Source organism: Callionymus lyra, chromosome 7 (genome assembly GCF_982586985.1).
Source record: "Callionymus lyra chromosome 7, fCalLyr1.hap1.1, whole genome shotgun sequence".
Classification (NCBI taxonomy): domain Eukaryota; kingdom Metazoa; phylum Chordata; class Actinopteri; order Syngnathiformes; family Callionymidae; genus Callionymus; species Callionymus lyra.
In genome coordinates this window covers 2,475,730-2,495,729 of record NC_141824.1, presented here as the reverse complement: position 1 = coordinate 2,495,729, position 20,000 = coordinate 2,475,730, and the positions used below count along the sequence as shown (strand labels likewise).

Sequence of the window (20,000 nt, the reverse complement as noted above, 5' to 3'; positions counted from 1 at the left end):
GTTCGTGAACCAAGTGTTCCTGAACCAAGTGTTCGTGAACCAAGTGTTCCTGAACCAAGTGTTCCTGAACCAAGTGTTCCTGAACCAAGTGTTCCTGAACCAAGTGTTCCTGAACCAAGTGTTCCTGAACCAAGTGTTCCTGAACCAAGTGTTCCTGAACCAAGTGTTCCTGAACCAAGTGTTCCTGAACCAAGTGTTCCTGAACCAAGTGTTCCTGAACCAAGTGTTCGTGAACCAAGTGTTCCTGAACCAAGTGTTCCTGAACCAAGTGTTGTGTTGAATCCTCAGGGTATCGACGGAGCTGCGCTTCAGGAAGCAGCCGTGGGGTCTCGTCAAAGGCTTCATCGAGAAGAACTTCTGGAGTGGACTGGAGGAGAACTTCCGTCAGCTCGGTAAGAAAGTCTTGACTCTTGAGTTACGTGTAGAATCATCACTTTAATGAGGCTAAAGTCACTCTCTGATTCAAAACTACTACTTTTTTACTTTATTAAACAATATGTGTTGATATTTATCATGAAGTTTTATAAAACATATATTATCTTATGAAACCACAATTATTAGAAAAGAATAACCTTTGCTTCATAATGAATCACATGTTTGTGGAGAACATTGACTGAAAATGTTTGGATTATTTAAGACATTAAATAACATCTTAAACGAATAATATTTTAAATGTATATATATATTTAAATTCACCCATTTATTTGATTGTTTATGTTAATTTAATTTTAAACGTTCATTATATTTTATTAATTGGATTTTTATTTTATTTATTTTATAATGTAATGTCTTGAAAATCCCTGCGTTGTTTATAAAATACTGTCAATAAACGTTTTAATTCTGATAAATAAATGACTGTGGTTGTATTGAGCCCTCTAGTGGAACTTCTTCGCACTACAGTTGCCGATCATCATTCAGCAACATTTATTAACAAAATAAAAACAAACAAAAACATGTTCAATCAAAATGAAAAGAAACAAAAACATGTTGAATGTAAACAAAAACATGTTGAAATTAAACAAAACATGTTGAATGTAAACAAAAACATGTTGAATGTAAACAAAAACATGTTGAATGTTAACAAAAACATGTTGAAATTAAACAAAAACATGTTGAATGTAAACAAAAACATGTTGAAATTAAACAAAAACATGTTGAATGTAAACAAAAACATGTTGAAATTAAACAAAACATGTTGAATGTAAACAAAAACATGTTGAAATTAAACAAAAACATGTTGAATGTAAACAAAAACATGTTGAAATTAAACAAAACATGTTGAATGTAAACAAAAATATGTTGAAATTAAACAAAACATGTTGAATGTAAACAAAAACATGTTGAATGTAAACAAAAACATGTTACATTCAACAAAACATGTTGAATGTTAACAAAAATATGTTGAATGTAAACAAAAACATGTTGAATGTAAACAAAAATATGTTGAATTCAAACAAAAACATGTTGAATCTAAACAAAAACATGTTGAATGTAAACAAAAACATGTTGAATGTAAACAAAAATATGTTGAATGTAAACAAAAACATGTTGAATCTAAACAAAAATATGTTGAATGTAAACAAAAATATGTTGAATGTAAACAAAAACGTTGAATGTAAACAAAAACATGTTGAATGTAAACAAAAATATGTTGAATGTAAACAAAAACATGTTGAATGTAAACAAAAATATGTTGAATTCAAACAAAAACATGTTGAATTCAAACAAAAACGTTGAATGTAAACAAAAACATGTTGAATGTAAACAAAAACATGTTGAATGTAAACAAAAACATGTTGAATCTAAACAAAAACATGTTGAATGTAAACAAAAACATGTTGAATGTAAACAAAAACATGTTGAATGTAAATAAAACATGTTGAATGTAAACGAAAACATGTTGAATGTAAACAAAAACATGTTGAATGTAAACAAAAACATGTTGAATGTAAATAAAACATGTTGAATGTAAACAAAAACATGTTGAATGTAAACAAAAACATGTTGAATGTAAATAAAATATGTTGAATGTAAACAAAAACATGTTGAATGTAAACAAAAACATGTTGAATCTAAACAAAAACATGTTGAATGTAAACAAAAACATGTTGAATGTAAACAAAAACATGTTGAATGTAAACAAAAACATGTTGAATGTAAATAAAACATGTTGAATGTAAACAAAAACATGTTGAATGTAAACAAAAACAAGGATGTTTTCTCTCCTCAGAGCTGGAATTGTCTAAACTGGACGACGTTCAGGTCGAGTCGCTCCAACTCTCGCCGAAGACCAAAGTGTTGAAGAACTCCACTGTGCGGCGGAAGAAACGAACACTTCCTCACCTGAGGAGTCAACACCTGGACGAGGCCCTCAGTCCGGTCACCACACCTGAGGACGAGGAGGTGATCCAGAGGATCAAACATGTGCCCGGATCCACTCAGACCAGACTCCAGAGTCCAGAGACGCTTCACCTTCCTGCAGGACTTTACAGCGTCTCCAGACTCCTGCTGGTCATCAGTGCAGTGTACGACTATCTACACAACACACACCACACAACACACAACACACAACACACAACACACAACACACACTATAACATCTCCAGACTCCTGCTGGTCATCAGTGCAGTGTACGACTATCTACACAACACACAACACACAACACACAACACACAACACACAACACACAACACACAACACACAACACACAACACACAACACACAACACACACTATAACATCTCCAGACTCCTGCTGGTCATCAGTGCAGTGTACGACTATCTACACAACACACAACACACTACACACTACACACTACACACTACACACTACACACTACACACTACACACTACACACTACACACTACACACTACACACTACACACTACACACTACACACTACACACTCCTGCTCGTCATCAGTGCAGTGTACGATTATCTACACAACACATAACACATAACACACAACACACAACACACAACACACATTATACAATACACAACACACACTACAGCGTCTGTACAAACTCCTGCTTGTCATCAACGCAGTGCACGATTATCTACACACTATACACACTTCACTAAACACTCTGCACACACTACTCACACTACACACTTTACACACACTAAACTCCCTTCATTTCATGATCTTCCTGGATCCTCTGTCTCCTCTAGTGATGTGTGTGTAGCTTCTCATTTGTGTGTAGCTTCTCTCTCGTGTGTAGCTTCTCTCTTGTGTGTAGCTTTGTGTCTCTCTTATGTGTCGTTTCTCTCTCGTGTGTAGCTTCTCATTTGTGTGTAGCTTTGTGTCTCTTGTGTGTAGCTTCTCTCTCGTGTGTAGCTTGTCTCTTGTGTGTAACTTCTCTCTTGTGTGTAACTTCTCTCTGGTGTGTAACTTCTCTCTTGTGTGTAACTTCTCTCTGGTGTGTAACTTGTGTCTCTTCTCTTTCCATGGCATCTGTAGGATCTGTTTAAGGTACTTGCTAGATCTAGAGCTGCTCAGGTGTGAGAGCTCAGGTGTGAGAGCTCAGGTGTTGACCTTGTGTTGTCTTCAGTCTGGTGCTGCTGGTGCTGCTCAACATGATGCTCTTCTACAAGCTGTGGATGCTGGAGTACTCGGCTCAGTCTCTGACCACCTGGCAAGGACTGCGGCTCCACGAGAGGTCGGTGTCACACAAGAGAATGAAGGAAAATGTTATAATTATTGCATTTTATTCTTCCTGATAAGTTTTACTTTTGTGTTAAAGCAACAATGAGTCAGTTCTAAGATACGAGTCTGGCGCCCCCGTGTGTCCAAACTGTGTCACTTCAATGTCTGAACCAGAGTTTTTAGGATATAAATTAAATGTATTGAGTAAATAATGTGTTCATGACCGATCCGTCCCTTATCTTTATTCTCTCCTGATTTGATTTCATTGTTTTCAAATTAAAGCATTTTTATTGATTTTTAAGTTAAACCAGTTTATTTCTTTATAAATGTCAATCAAACCTCACAGATAAGAACTTGATCAATTCTTGATATATTTTGTAGTGAGAAATAAAGTATGAATTACTCTCATACTAATGATGACTTTAAAAAATACTATTTGTCGTCTAAATGTAAATGAAAATATGTTGGTTTATGAATAGAAATAAAGGGAAGAACAAAATGTATTTTTATATTTATATAAAATACTTTTGATATCATAACATTAATAATTAAAAATGCTCCTCTTTCTTTCTATTCTAGCTTTTTTTCTTTTCTTTCTTTTTTCTTTCTTTTCTAGCTTGATGATCTACTGACTCCTTTAAGAAACATCTTAAGACGTTTCTATTTGTTCAGGCTTTTCCTTGATTTTCTGATTCCTGTGTTGTTCTCAGTATTATCTTGATCTTTAAAGTATATACTTTATTGAATATTGTTTTGATTGTTTAAGCGCTTTGTGACCCTGGTCTCGAAAAGCGCTATATAAATAAAAATTACTTACTTACTTACTTACTTACTCTTAATGTTACGTTCTTTTTCAAACAACTATATTTTCTCCCTTTTTATTTGACCTTTTTATTGATGTTTTTCATAGTATTTTTAATAGCATATCTTTTGAAGGAAAGTATAAAAATGAAATATAACACCATCATTATAGGATTATGATGAGGTTTCCTTCAGAAACTCTCTAAAGTGAATGTTACTTGCTGCTGCTTTGACCTCCGACCCTCTGCCACAGTAAACTCCCTCAGACTCAGATGGAATGGGCTCAACTGTTGGAGGCGCAGCAGCGTTACCACGACGACGAGCTGCACAAGTGGCGCGAGATCCTCAAGTCGTCCGTCGTGCTGCTGGATCAGGTGATGAAGACGCGATCAATCGATCACAGATAAGATAATGTCAGGATCAGGTGATGAAGACGCGATCAATCGATCACAGATAAGATAATGTCAGGATCAGGTGATGAAGACGCGATCAATCGATCACAGATAAGATAATGTCAGGATCAGGTGATGAAGACGCGATCAATCGATCACAGATAAGATAATGTCAGGATCAGGTGATGAAGACGCGATCAATCGATCACAGATAAGATAATGTCAGGATCAGGTGATGAAGACGCGATCAATCGATCACAGATAAGATAATGTCAGGATCAGGTGATGAAGACGCGATCAATCGATCACAGATAAGATAATGTCAGGATCAGGTGATGAAGACGCGATCAATCGATCACAGATAAGATAATGTCAGGATCAGGTGATGAAGACGCGATCAATCGATCACAGATAAGATAATGTCAGGATCAGGTGATGAAGACGCGATCAATCGATCACAGATAAGATAATGTCAGGATCAGGTGATTAAGACGCGATCAATCGATCACAGATAAGATAATGTCAGGATCAGGTGATTAAGACGCGATCAATCGATCACAGATAAGATAATGTCAGGATCAGATGATTAAGACGCGATCAATCGATCACAGATAAGATAATGTCAGGATCAGATGATTAAGACGCGATCAATCGATCACAGATAAGATAATGTCAGGATCAGATGATTAAGACGCGATCAATCGATCACAGATAAGATAATGTCAGGATCAGGTGATTAAGACGCGATCAATCGATCACAGATAAGATAATGTCAGGATCAGGTGATTAAGACGCGATCAATCGATCACAGATAAGATAATGTCAGGATCAGGTGATGAAGACGCGATCAATCGATCACAGATAAGATAATGTCAGGATCAGGTGATGAAGACGCGATCAATCGATCACAGATAAGATAATGTCAGGATCAGGTGATGAAGACGCGATCAATCGATCACAGATAAGATAATGTCAGGATCAGGTGATTAAGACGCGATCAATCGATCACAGATAAGATAATGTCAGGATCAGATGATTAAGACGCGATCAATCGATCACAGATAAGATAATGTCAGGATCAGGTGATTAAGACGCGATCAATCGATCACAGATAAGATAATGTCAGGATCAGGTGATTAAGACGTGATCAATCGATCACAGATAAGATAATGTCAGGATCAGGTGATTAAGACGCAATCAATCAATCACAGATAAGATAATGTCAGGATCAGATGATTAAGACGCGATCAATCGATCACAGATAAGATAATGTCAGGATCAGGTGATGAAGACGCGATCAATCGATCACAGATAAGATAATGTCAGGATCGGGTGATTAAGACGCGATCAATCGATCACAGATAAGATTGTGTCAGGATCAGATGATTAAGACGCGATCAATCGATCACAGATAAGATTGTGTCAGGATCAGATGATTAAGACGCGATCAATCGATCACAGATAAGATTGTGTCAGGATCAGATGATTAAGATGCGATCAATCGATCACAGATAAGATTGTGTCAGGATCAGATGATTAAGACGCGATCAATCGATCACAGATAAGATTGTGTCAGGATCAGATGATTAAGACGCGATCAATCGATCACAGATAAGATTGTGTCAGGATCAGATGATTAAGACGCGATCAATCGATCACAGATAAGATTGTGTCAGGATCAGATGATTAAGACGCGATCAATCGATCACAGATAAGATTGTGTCAGGATCAGATGATTAAGACGCGATCAATCGATCACAGATAAGATTGTGTCAGGATCAGATGATTAAGACGCGATCAATCGATCACAGATAAGATAATGTCAGGATCAGATGATTAAGACTTGATTGTATCTTTATTTACGTTTCAATTTAAAGTCATTTTACGATCATTGATAGATTCCTCGTCACATTCACTTCCTGACATCTCACTCTTTCACGTTTCTATACACAGAACTACATTTAAATGTTTACACACATGTTATTTATCTGAACTTAGTGCACACACTAATAACAACACACACTTACTTTGAACTTAGTGCACACACTAATAACAACACACACTTACTTTGAACTTAGTGCACACACTAATAACAACACACACTTACTTTGAACTCAGTGCACACACTAATAACAACACACACTTACTTTGAACTCAGTGCACACACTAATAACAACACACACTTACTTTGAACTCAGTGCACACACTAATAACAACACACACTTACTTTGAACTTACTGCACACACTAATAACAACACACACTTACTTTGAACTTAGTGCACACACTAATAACAACACACACTTACTTTGAACTTACTGCAGACACTAATAACAACACACACTTACTTTGAACTTAGTGCACACACTAATAACAACACACACTTACTTTGAACTTACTGCAGACACTAATAACAACACACACTTACTTTGAACTTAGTGCACACACTAATAACAACACACTTACTTTGAACTCAGTGCACACACTAATAACAACACACACTTACTTTCGGTGCCAACCAAACACTGAACTCCCATGATGCCTTTCTACACACTGATCTATTTAGTAAAGGCTGATACTGTATTTAAACTGCAGCTGTGATTGGTTGGCTGGGCGGCAAAGCATGATGGAAGTGGTTGAGGTCAGCGTGACTGACAGGGATGACACCTGTGAATGAATATTGTTCGTATAAAGTGTCTTTCCTGACGCGTCTCCAGATGAAAGACTCGCTACTGAACCTGCAGCGAGGGATCGGTCTGAGGGACTTCAGCGCCGAGCCCGAGCAGAAGAGGAGTCGGTACCACTGACGCCCCCCGGAGGCCGAGAAGGGCTGTGCAATATAGAGCCTGATTGTTACTGGAAGACGCGGCGGGACGGCGAGCGAGGACGCACGAGAGCAGGGAGCCGTGTCACTTCCTGCGCAGACAGGAAGTGCGCGGGTGCATCCTCCTGCGGGTCGGCGACGAGAAAACCACTGCATGTGTTTAGATCCACTTAGATCCCGGGTCAGTGTTATCGTGCTCCTGTCCGTGTGTCAATCAAGAGTGCCGTCAATCAAAAGAGAAGAAAAAAAAAGGGGGGAAGCTTGGGTCCAATCTAAATGTCTTTCTACTCGTGGTCCTCGCCGCGGCGCCCGCGACCTCCGACCCTGCGCGAGGAGGATTCTCTCATCAGCCCCGATTGCCTTGTTTGATTCTGAGCGTCGTGGTCCGGGCCGGTTCCCGTGACGACGACCCACATCCGGCTCCTCAGTGTTAACCAAGTCGAATGTATTCTCTGGACGACAACACGGACTTGTTTTCTTACTGTGACGATATCATGTTTAGAAGAATATATTTGAAATATATAAGAATATTTCACTATTTAATATATATATTTCAAGATATATAAAGTATTTATTGTTCATTTACGTAGTGAAGATCAGAGATCTAAAAGTTTTTAACCAGATGTCGTTTTATTTCCTCGATGAAAAACAAATGCATGCCAGACATGTCTGTGACATGTCAGTGACGTGTCGGTGACGTGTCGGTGACGTGTCAGTGACGTGTCGGTGACGTGTCGGTGACGTGTCGGTGACGTGTCGGTGACATGTCCGTGTGCAGCCAAGAGTCGCGCGTTACGTTCGCGCTCCCGAGTGTTTGAGACCTTGTTCTTTCAGGCTCCTTTCGGTTTTCACGCTCGATCCTCATCCAAGTATTCCAGGTGGAACATGTATGTTCGTTAAAAACATGTATGTGCGTTACAAACATGTATGTTCGTTACAAACATGTATGTGCGTTAAAAACATGTATGTGCGTTACAAACATGTATGTTCGTTACAAACATTTATGTTCGTTAAAAACATGTATGTGCGTTACAAACATGTATGTTCGTTACAAACATGTATGTGCGTTAAAAACATGTATGTGCGTTACAAACATGTATGTGCGTTACAAACATGTATGTTCGTCAAAAACATGTATGTTCGTAACAAACATGTATGTTCGTCAAAAACATGTATGTGTGTTACAAACATGTATGTTCGTCAAAAACATGTATGTGCGTTAAAAACATGTATGTTCGTTACAAACATGTATGTTCGTCAAAAACATGCATGTGCGTTAAAAACATGTATGTGCGTTACAAACATGCATGTTCGTTAAAAACATGTATGTGCGTTACAAACATGTATGTTCGTCAAAAACATGTATGTTCGTTACAAACATGTATGTGCGTTACAAACATGTATGTTCGTCAAAAACATGTATGTGCGTTACAAACATGCATGTTCGTTAAAAACATGTATGTGCGTTACAACATGCAGGTTCATTACAAACATTTATGTTTGTTACAAACATGTATGTGCGTTACAAACATGTATGTTCGTCAAAAACATGTATGTGCGTTACAAACATGCATGTTCGTTAAAAACATGTATGTGCGTTACAACATGCAGGTTCATTACAAACATTTATGTTTGTTACAAACATGTATGTGCGTTACAAACATGTATGTTCGTCAAAAACATATATGTTCGTTACAAACATGTATGTGCGTTACAAACATGTATGTTTGCCAAAAACATGTATGTTCGTTACAAACATGTATGTGCGTTACAAACATGTATGTTCGTCAAAAACATGTATGTGCGTTACAAACATGCATGTTCGTTAAAAACATGTATGTGCGTTACAAACATGCATGTTCGTTTAAAACATGTATGTGCGTTACAACATGCAGGTTCATTACAATCATTTATGTTTGTTACAAACATGTATGTGCGTTACAAACATGTATGTTCGTCAAAAACATGTATTTTTGTAACAAGCATGTATTTTTGTAACAAACATGTATGTTTGATACAAACATGTATTTTGTTACAAACATGTATGTGCGTTACAACATGCAGGTTCATTACAAACATGCAGGTTCATTACAAACATGTATGTGCGTTACAAACATGTATGTGCGTTACAAACATGTATGTGCGTTACAAACATGTATGTTCGTCAAAAACATGTATTTTTGTAACAAGCATGTATTTTTGTAACAAACATGTATGTTTGATACAAACATGTATTTTTGTTACAAACATGTATGTGCGTTACAAACATGTATGTGCGTTACAAACATGTATGTTCGTTACAAACATGTATGTTCGTTACAAACATGTATGTTCGTTACAAACTTGATAAAGTTCTTTTCTTCCATTCGTTTGAATCATCAACTCGTGACCTGATGTCGCAGGAAAATAATTGATAAAGATATTTTGGAAGTTTATCATCAGAATATTGAATTAATTTAACATTTTAAATGTTGGAATTTTGAGTTTATATATTGAAATACAATAATACAATGACTCGTATATTAAGTGTTTGAATTAAGTAAATATAAAAAAAAGGAATATTTTCAAAACAAATCTTTTTTTACACAGAGTTTGATTTTCTAATTCCAACAATTCAAAAATACATTTTTTAAAATCAATATTTTTTAATACATAGTCTTTTAAATTCAATATAAAAACGTCGTCAGACAAAACCAAACGAGTGACGAGCTGCTTATCAAAGTCACATGATTATTTAAATAAGTTCAATATTCTCATGAGACTAAAGTACTTTCATACATTTATTTCATTTCATTTCCATGAGCTGTGAGTCGATATGAAGTTTATTTATGTATTTATTTGCGATGAAAGATTATATTTGCACAGCATGACAGGATCCAAGAGACTTTGATGCAGTTGACGAGTCGTTGAATGTTTAGACTTTAAAAGAAAATATTTTCACTGAATTATAAAAATGCCAGCAAAGAGTAAAAAGTTATATTTGTTTCCATTTCACTTTTTTAAATTGAGAAGAGAAAAGAAAAAAAAATGTAAATTATCGTTTTTAATCAGAATCAGTTGAACTTAAATGTCAGATTTTTCACTTCAAATTCAATTCAATGAGATGATAATAAAAAATTATAATTCATGTGATTTAAAGACGTTCAGATCATTTCGTTCATTTTTACAAGTTCATGAATTTTCATGTGAAGGATTTTAAGGAAATTTCCACCAAAGGTTTCATTAACAAGTATTTTTAAAATGACAGATTCTGATGAACGTCTCTGAAGAAAAATAAACAAACAAAATGAATTTGTTCATATTTGCACAACAAAAGTATCAAATTTCTTCTGAAAATCACAGGATTTACCTTCGAAATGAACTAGTTTTGATCTTCGCTCGTTCCTTCCACGTCTGGACCAACAAGTTCACTCGTTCTATCAAGTTCAGGTTCAAAGGGACCAACATTGTTTTCTACTTCCTGACAAACGAAACCAAAACAAGAGAATCTTCCAGAGTTTGGACGTATTTATCAGACGAGAAATGTATCCAAGTATTTATTCAACGCTCGTGTCCGAAGCACTTTACGAGGAATGTGTGTCATGGTGTGTGTCATGGTGTGTGTCATGTTGTGTGTGTCGAGACGAAGTGTGTTTCTCTGCATGACGTCATCCAAGCGCGTCGACGGGAATGTTTTCTGTTTTAAAGAAACACTTTCACGCTCCTGAGGGAAATGTTTAGACTTTTGTTATTGTTGTTCTGAACAAGGGATTTGAAAATAGAGGTTTTTGTTCTTCTGCCACTGATTCATCCGAAAACAACTTATTTCACGTGTTTTTTTAAATTAAAAAAGATTTATCGATCAACATTTTAGTTGCTCTTAACCTTTTTTGTATCATGAATCATGTGTTCTTCTCTTCCACTCTTTTTTTAGCAACTATTTTGATCTTTGAGTTGTGTTTCTACGAGTGTGTGTCCAGACACACACACGCACACACGCACACACACACACACACGCACACACACACGCACACACACACACACACGGGCCTGCGCTGCGCGTGCGTCCAACACTCATGACTTTGCCTCATAGAATGAAGATCAAGAGCTTTTTTTGGTTCATGTGACGTAGACTTGACTGAGAATTAAAAAGAAAAAGAGTCTGAAGTTTGTTTGTTTCTTTAAACGCGTCAAAGTTTCTCCTTCATTCATCCGTGTTTGTCTGATAATGAACTTTTCACTTTAAACTTGACATTAAGTGAAAGGATGAACAAAGTGTAAAATAAGAAATAATACATGTTAATAGAGATTAAATGTATAAATGATACGTATAAGGTTGTTCATAACAAAAATAAATGGATTGGAGCAAATTCATACTTTTATGCTGCTGTCACATAAAATCCAACATAAAGTGACACATTCAAAAATAATTGATACAATTTTTACTTCATAATTTTATCTATAAATTATATACATAAAAAATATTTCAAAGTTTTATCAGTTAAATCTTCAAAACTCTAGTTTGATCCTTTTTATTTTTCCAAATATGAAATATCCACTAAAACTACTAACAACTTAAATGTCTGAAAGCTTTAAAATGACACTTAGTATAAATGAATACTATAGTATACTATATAATATACTATAGTAATAATAGTATAAATGAATACTATAGTATACTATATAATATACTATAGTAATAATAGTATAAATGAATACTATAGAATACTAAATATTATACTATAGTAATAATAGTATAAATGAGTACTATAGAATACTAAATATTATACTATAGTAATAATATTATAAATGAATACTATAGAATACTAAATATTATACTATAGTAATAATATTATAAATGAATACTATAGAATACTAAATATTATACTATAGTAATAATAGTATAAATGAACACTATAGTATACTAAATATTATACTATAGTAATAATAGTATAAATGAGTACTAGATAATACTAAATAATATACTATAGTAATAATAGTATAAATTAATACTATAGTATATTATATAATATACTATAGTAATAATAGTATAAATGAATACTAGAGAATACTAAATAATATACTACAGTAATAATAGTATAAATGAATACTATAGTATATTATATAATATACTATAGTAATAATAGTATAAATGAATACTATAGAATACAAAATATTATACTATAGTAAAAATATTATAAATGAACACTATTGTATACTAAATATTATACTATAGTAATAATAGTATAAATGAATACTATAGTATACTATATAATATACTATAGTAATAATAGTATAAATGAATACTATAGAATACTAAATATTATACTATAGTAATAATAGTATAAATGAATACTAGAGAATACTAAATAATATACTATAGTAATAATAGTATAAATGAATACTATAGTATACTATATAATATACTATAGTAATACTATTATAAATGAATACTATAGAATACTAAATATTATACTATAGTAATAATATTATAAATGAATACTATAGAATACTAAATATTATACTATAGTAATAATAGTATAAATGAATACTAGAGAATACTAAATAATATACTATAGTAATAATAGTATAAATGAATACTATAGTATACTATATAATATACTATAGTAATAATAGTATAAATGAATACTATAGAATACTAAATGTTATACTATAGTAATAATAGTATAAATGAAAACTATAGAATACTAAATATTATACTATAGTAATAATAGTATAAATGAATACTATAGAATACTAAATATTATACTATAATAATAATAGTATAAATGAATACTATAGAATACTAAATAATATACTATATACTATAGTAATAATAGTATAAATGAATACTATAGTATACTAAATATTATACTATAGTAATAATAGTATAAATGAATACTATAGTATACTAAATAGTATACTAAAGTAATACTAGTATAAATGAATACTATAGAATACTAAATAATATACTATAGTAATAATAGTATAAATGAATACTATAGTATACTAAATAGTATACTAAAGTAATACTAGTATAAATGAATACTATAGAATACTAAATAATATACTATAGTAATAATAGTATAAATGAATACTTTAGAATACTAAATATTATACTATAGTAATAATAGTGTAAATGAATACTATAGAATACTAAATAATATACTATATTAATAATAGTATAAATGAATACTATAGAATACTAAATATTATACTATAGTAATAATAGTATAAATGAATACTATAGAATACTAAATATTATACTATAGTAATAATAGTATAAATGAATACTAGAGAATACTAAATAATATACTACAGTAATAATAGTATAAATGAATACTATAGTATACTATATAATATACTATAGTAATACTATTATAAATGAATACTATAGAATACTAAATATTATACTATAGTAATAATATTATAAATGAATACTATAGAATACTAAATATTATACTATAGTAATAATAGTATAAATGAATACTAGAGAATGCTAAATAATATACTATAGTAATAATATATAATTATTATACTATTATTACTATAGTATAATATTTAGTATACTATAGTATTCATTTATACTATTATTACTATAGTATATAGTATATTATTTAGTATTCTATAGTATTAATTTATACTAGTATTACTTTAGTATACTATTTAGTATACTATAGTATTCATTTACACTATTATTACTATAGTATAATATTTAGTATTCTATAGTATTCATTTATACTATTATTACTATAGTATATTATTTAGTATTCTATAGTATTAATTTATACTAGTATTACTTTAGTATACTATTTAGTATACTATAGTATTCATTTATACTATTATTACTATAGTATAATATTTAGTATACTATAGTATTCATTTATACTATTATTACTATAGTATATAGTATATTATTTAGTATTCTATAGTATTCATTTATACTATTATTACTATAGTATAATATTTAGTATTCTATAGTATTCATTTATACTATTATTAATATAGTATATTAGTAGAATACTAAATAATATACTATAGTAATAATAGTATAAATGAACACTATAGTATACTAAATATTATACTATAGTAATAATAGTATAAATGAACACTATAGTATACTAAATATTATACTATAGTAATAATAGTATAAGGAAACGTTGTAATATTATTGACTTTTGTTTTGGACATTCAAAAACAAGTCAATAAAAGTCATCAATAAGTGTATGAGTGTTTTGATGCTTCTGTGTCCTGAGACAGACTGGTGTCCTGTCCAGGGTGTCCCCTGCCTCTTGCCCTAAAACACAAGGATAGACTCCTTAAACTCCCGGCCTCTAGATGGCAGCAGTCATTATGTTCTCCACTGCTAAAAGAAGAATAAGGACGAGAGGATACAGTGAGTCCAGCAGACGACTTCATCAAGAGTCATGTGGTCTGTAAATACTACAACACCAGAGTCAAGTACTGGACAATACTACACATATATACACTTGTTACTACACTATCACAACACCAGAGTCAAGTACTGGACAATACTACACATATATACACTTGTTACTACACTATCACAACACCAGAGTCAAGTACTGGACAATACTACACATATATACTTGTTACTACACTATCACAACACCAGAGTCAAGTACTGGACAATACTACACATATATACTTGTTACTACACTATCACAACACCAGAGTCAAGTACTGGACAATACTACACATATATACTTGTTACTACACTATCACAACACCAGAGTCAAGTACTGGACAATACTACACATATATACACTTGTTACTACACTATCACTACACCAGAGTCAAGTACTAGACAATACTACACATATATACTTGTTACTACACTATCACAACACCAGAGTCAAGTACTGGACAATACTACACATATATACTTGTTACTACACTATCACTACACCAGAGTCAAGTACTAGACAATACTACACATATATACTTGTTACTACACTATCACAACACCAGAGTCAAGTACTGGACAATACTACACATATATACTTGTTACTACACTATCACAACACCAGAGTCAAGTACTGGACAATACTACACATGTATCCTTATTACTACACTATCACAACACCAGAGTCAAGTACTGGACAATACTACACATATATACTTGTTACTACACTATCACAACACCAGAGTCAAGTACTGGACAATACTGCACATATATACTTGTTACTACACTATCACAACACCAGAATCATTACTGGACAATACTACACATGTATCCTTATTACTACACTATCACAACACCAGAGTCAAGTACTGGACAATACTACACATGTATCCTTATTACTACACTATCACAACACCAGAGTCAAGTACTGGACAATACTACACATATATACTTGTTACTACACTATCACAACACCAGAGTCAAGTACTGGACAATATTACACATGTATCCTTATTACTACACTATCACAACACCAGAGTCAAGTACTGGACAATACTACACATGTATCCTTATTACTACACTATCACAACACCAGAGTCAAGTACTGGACAATACTACACATATATCCTTATTACTACACTATCACAACACCAGAGTCAAGTACTGGACAATACTACACATGTATCCTTATTACTACACTATCACAACACCAGAGTCAAGTACTGGACAATACTCGCATATATACTTGTTACTACACTATCACAACACCAGAGTCAAGTACTGGACAATACTACACATGTATCCTTATTACTACACTATCACAACACCAGAGTCAAGTACTGGACAATACTACACATGTATCCTTATTACTACACTATCACAACACCAGAGTCAAGTACTGGACAATACTACACATGTATCCTTATTACTACACTATCACAACATCAGAGTCAAGTACTGGACAATACTACACATATATACTTGTTACTACACTATGACAACACCAGAGTCAAGTACTGGACAATACTACACATATATACTTGTTACTACACTATCACAACACCAGAGTCAAGTACTGGACAATACTACACATATATACTTGTTACTACACTATCACAACACCAGAGTCAAGTACTGGACAATACTACACATATATACTTGTTACTACACTATCACAACACCAGAATCAAGTACTGGACAATACATTATACTTGAACATTTGACATTAGAAACACTAAAGATGAACAAAGTGTAAAATAAGAAATAACATATTTTTATAGAATTTAAATGTATAAATGTTACGTATAAGGTTGTTCAAAACAAAAATAAATGTATAACAAAATTCAGACTTTTATGCTTCCGTCACAAAATATCCAACACAAAGTGACACAATCAAAACTATAATTACACTAACACTTGTTTCTATAAACGTTTTACATCAGTGATGGAGTTCCCTCTGGTTCTTGAACGCACCACGAGTAAAATGACGTCATGAATCGTGATTTACGCCTGAATTAAATCATTCAAGTGTTTCTCATTATTATCTTTCTCTCCTGACCAGGGATGAGGTCATGAATCAAAGGGGGAGGAGCCTCCTGAGGGGGGGGGCGGCAGTGGGCAGTGGGCGGGTCACAGTGTTTGACAGCTGAAGAAAGACCCTCATGCTGAGACTCTCCCCCCGAGTCTGGATCTCTACATCACGACCTCGTAAATCTGGGACCCGCAGAGACGTCCTCGAGTGCAGCAGAGACCGGGGTGTGTTTTTTCGGGGTGTGTTTGTCGGGGTCATGCACCGAGCCTGCTCGTTCCCGGGGGCGCAGGAGCGCAGCCGGACTAAGGAGCGTCTGGAGTCCAGTCTGTCCGGACTCTGTGAGCTGGAGCTGCGCAAGCAGCGGCAGGAGTGTCTGGTTCTGGGGGCTCTGGCTCTGGGGGACCCCGGGGCCCACGACGACGACCCGTCCGGAGGAGCCGTGCCCTGGTTCTGGGGTCAGGAGAACTGGACCCTGAGGCGGCAGCTGGTAAGGACTCAGTCTCTGGAAAAGTTGATGCTCGGTTCGAGTTCTGGCTCTTTTTTGGGGGAGATTTATGGAGGGGGAGGAGCGAGACCCCGTTTGTGACACTGAGCCCGGATTTAATGGCCCATTGTTCCGTCAACGTACACTTTTACAACTTAAATCATTGTGCCCTGAACGCATCATGATCCTCAATAGATTTATTTATTTCTGCACAAAACACTGATTTATTGACACGAAAACTCTTTTAATCTAAACTCATTCATTTTATCTTCTGGTGAAACACTGATAAGGTCAATAAATGACGATATTAACGCAAATAATATATGAATTATTGAGCATTTGTTTCGTTTTGTTTTTGGCTGAATAACTAACAAGGTTTCATGAGTTTTGTTTTATTTAAAAATGTCTTCAACATCAAAACTGTCACAAATAATAACAGTTTCTTCAGAACAATAAATACTTTAATATAATAATTCATAAAATTGCTTTTTAGTTGCAGTTATTGAAGTTGAGAAAACAGTGGGTGAAGTAGAAGTGAAGAATATTATAGGTTTATACTGCGAGTAAAATATAAAACAATATATTGAAAAACCTCATATATACAGTACATGCATTATATGTAAAAACATGTGAATATGAGCATGTATTAGTGTTATTATTGCTAATTATTATTATTATTATTATTGTTATCGTTATTATTATTGTTATTATTATTGTCATTATTATTATGGTTGTTGTTGTCATTATCGTTATTGTTATTATTATTATTGCAGCAATTGTACGCTTAATAGATAGAGTCCACGCTCTCCAATATTTGTGATTAAACATTGATCATATAAATAAGTATTTAAGTTTCATCACAAAACAATCAATACATCTAAATCCTCACAAAGCGTTGAAGATTAATCGTTGACGAGTCTTTAATTCTGACAAATGTTTATGTTTCTCTGAAGAACAAACATCTCCAAACGTCTCAGATTCTCTGCATCTTTGTTCCCGGCGGCGTGTGCGACTGAGTCAACATCTCCACAAAAGGAAGCCATTATTGAAAAAAGAGAAATTAAATCAGCCTCCTCTCCACACCTCCTTCTCTCCTCCTCCTCTTCCTCGCCGGCTAACAATAGAAGCATCTGGAGCAGAATACTAATGATGCTGGTCCAGGATCTTCATCCAGTTCTTCAGGAATGTTTCCTTTAAGCTTCGGAGGATTTATTTACATCAGCAGCAATGATTTTATTGATAAATGATCTTGATTCGTTATTATTTCATTAATGCATTGAAGTCAAAACATGTTTCAGTCGAAGCATTTGTTCGTTTTTAAATAAACCAAAATAAACATAGTAGGTCTGAACGTTCAGATGTTTCATACTTCAATGTTTAGTTTGGTTTTGTTTCAAATTAATTCACTTTATATAGTTTGCATCTTCACTGACATGATGTGGTGACTTTAATACACATGTTTGTTTATTTTGTTTCATGTATTTATCATCGATGGTTGACGTGTGATGGTCGTTAAACTTTAAATCATTTAAATCCATAAAACAAAACATACAAAAGAAGCAACAAAGGTCTGATCAACTAGTGAACAAGAAACTGAGGCATGAAAATATCCTTTAAATATTCTTGAGTTTTACAAGAAAGAAAGTTGCAACAAAGTCAAAAATACTTTATTTAACCAACGTCTAAGTGAACAAAACTTGCAGCGTGCTTGGTTTATCACTCCAGGAGAACTAGTTATTTACCTGGTTAGTGGTTTTATTCACAATATTGTGAATTTAAACATGGATTCTTGAGACGTGCGCAAGAAAACTATTGAATGTCAGTCAAGGTTAGTCACCAGTTGTACCTAAATACAGAAAAACACAATTTAAATAGATTTAAAAAAACAAAAACATATTCAGTTTAATTTGATGTTTCGCTGATAAAGTGGATCAATCTGTGAAGATGTTCCTTCTGGCTCAGCTCTAAACCAGGACAGAGATAAACACTAACATGACTTCAACTCCTTCAACTGCACGTTTCTATTGTGTCTGCTTGAGAAATAGTTTCATGTCGAAGGAAAATCTTGGTCTGCGTCTCCGACTCGCTGTTCCCAGAATTCCTCACTTTTCTCTCCCTGCGAGCGAGGGAGTGGAAACAGGAAGCAGACTTTCCTAGTCTGGTGTCACGACTTTCTTCTTCTCAAGTCGTCAGAAGTGTTGACGGCTGTCGTGACATCAGATCCTTCACGGGTGTCGTCGGTCTGAGCCTCGGAGCGGAGCAGTCGTGCAGCACATGTGCAGCGCCGTCACGAGCGAGTGTTGACGACACAGACGTGGAGAGTCGAGCGTCGTGTTCAGACTCGAGCGTCAATGTTGCTCCTGAGCCGCTGACAGCTGTGAGCGTCGACAGCAGCTGCGAGAGAAGCTCTGACCT

At 34.0% G+C, this 20,000-nt stretch overlaps 2 protein-coding genes across 9 annotated transcripts in view; both read left to right on the top strand.

The window, feature by feature from the left end:
* Positions 1 to 8,573, top strand: part of gramd1bb (GRAM domain containing 1Bb) — a 104,454-nt gene extending 95,881 nt beyond the window's left edge. For 3 of the 7 annotated variants that reach the window (XM_087795468.1, XM_087795467.1, XM_087795469.1), the window contains 5 exons: positions 289 to 392; positions 2,231 to 2,525; positions 3,554 to 3,661; positions 4,703 to 4,823; positions 7,558 to 8,566. In XM_087795468.1, the coding sequence (XP_087651594.1) occupies positions 289 to 392; positions 2,231 to 2,525; positions 3,554 to 3,661; positions 4,703 to 4,823; positions 7,558 to 7,647 (718 nt within the window). In that variant the 3' untranslated portion in view covers positions 7,648 to 8,566. Of the gene's footprint in view, positions 1 to 288; positions 393 to 2,230; positions 2,526 to 3,553; positions 3,662 to 4,702; positions 4,824 to 7,557 lie in introns of all 7 variants that reach the window. The other 4 variants (XM_087795464.1, XM_087795463.1, XM_087795465.1 and 1 more) reach the window with 3 other exon arrangements.
* Positions 8,574 to 17,292: 8,719 nt separating this feature from the next.
* The window catches only part of dact3b (dishevelled-binding antagonist of beta-catenin 3b), a 14,588-nt gene continuing 11,880 nt past the window's right edge, over positions 17,293 to 20,000 (top strand). For both annotated transcript variants that reach the window (XM_087795472.1, XM_087795473.1), the window contains exon 1: positions 17,293 to 17,588. In XM_087795472.1, coding sequence (XP_087651598.1) covers positions 17,358 to 17,588 — 231 coding nt within the window. In that variant the 5' untranslated portion in view covers positions 17,293 to 17,357. The remainder of the gene's footprint in view (positions 17,589 to 20,000) is intronic.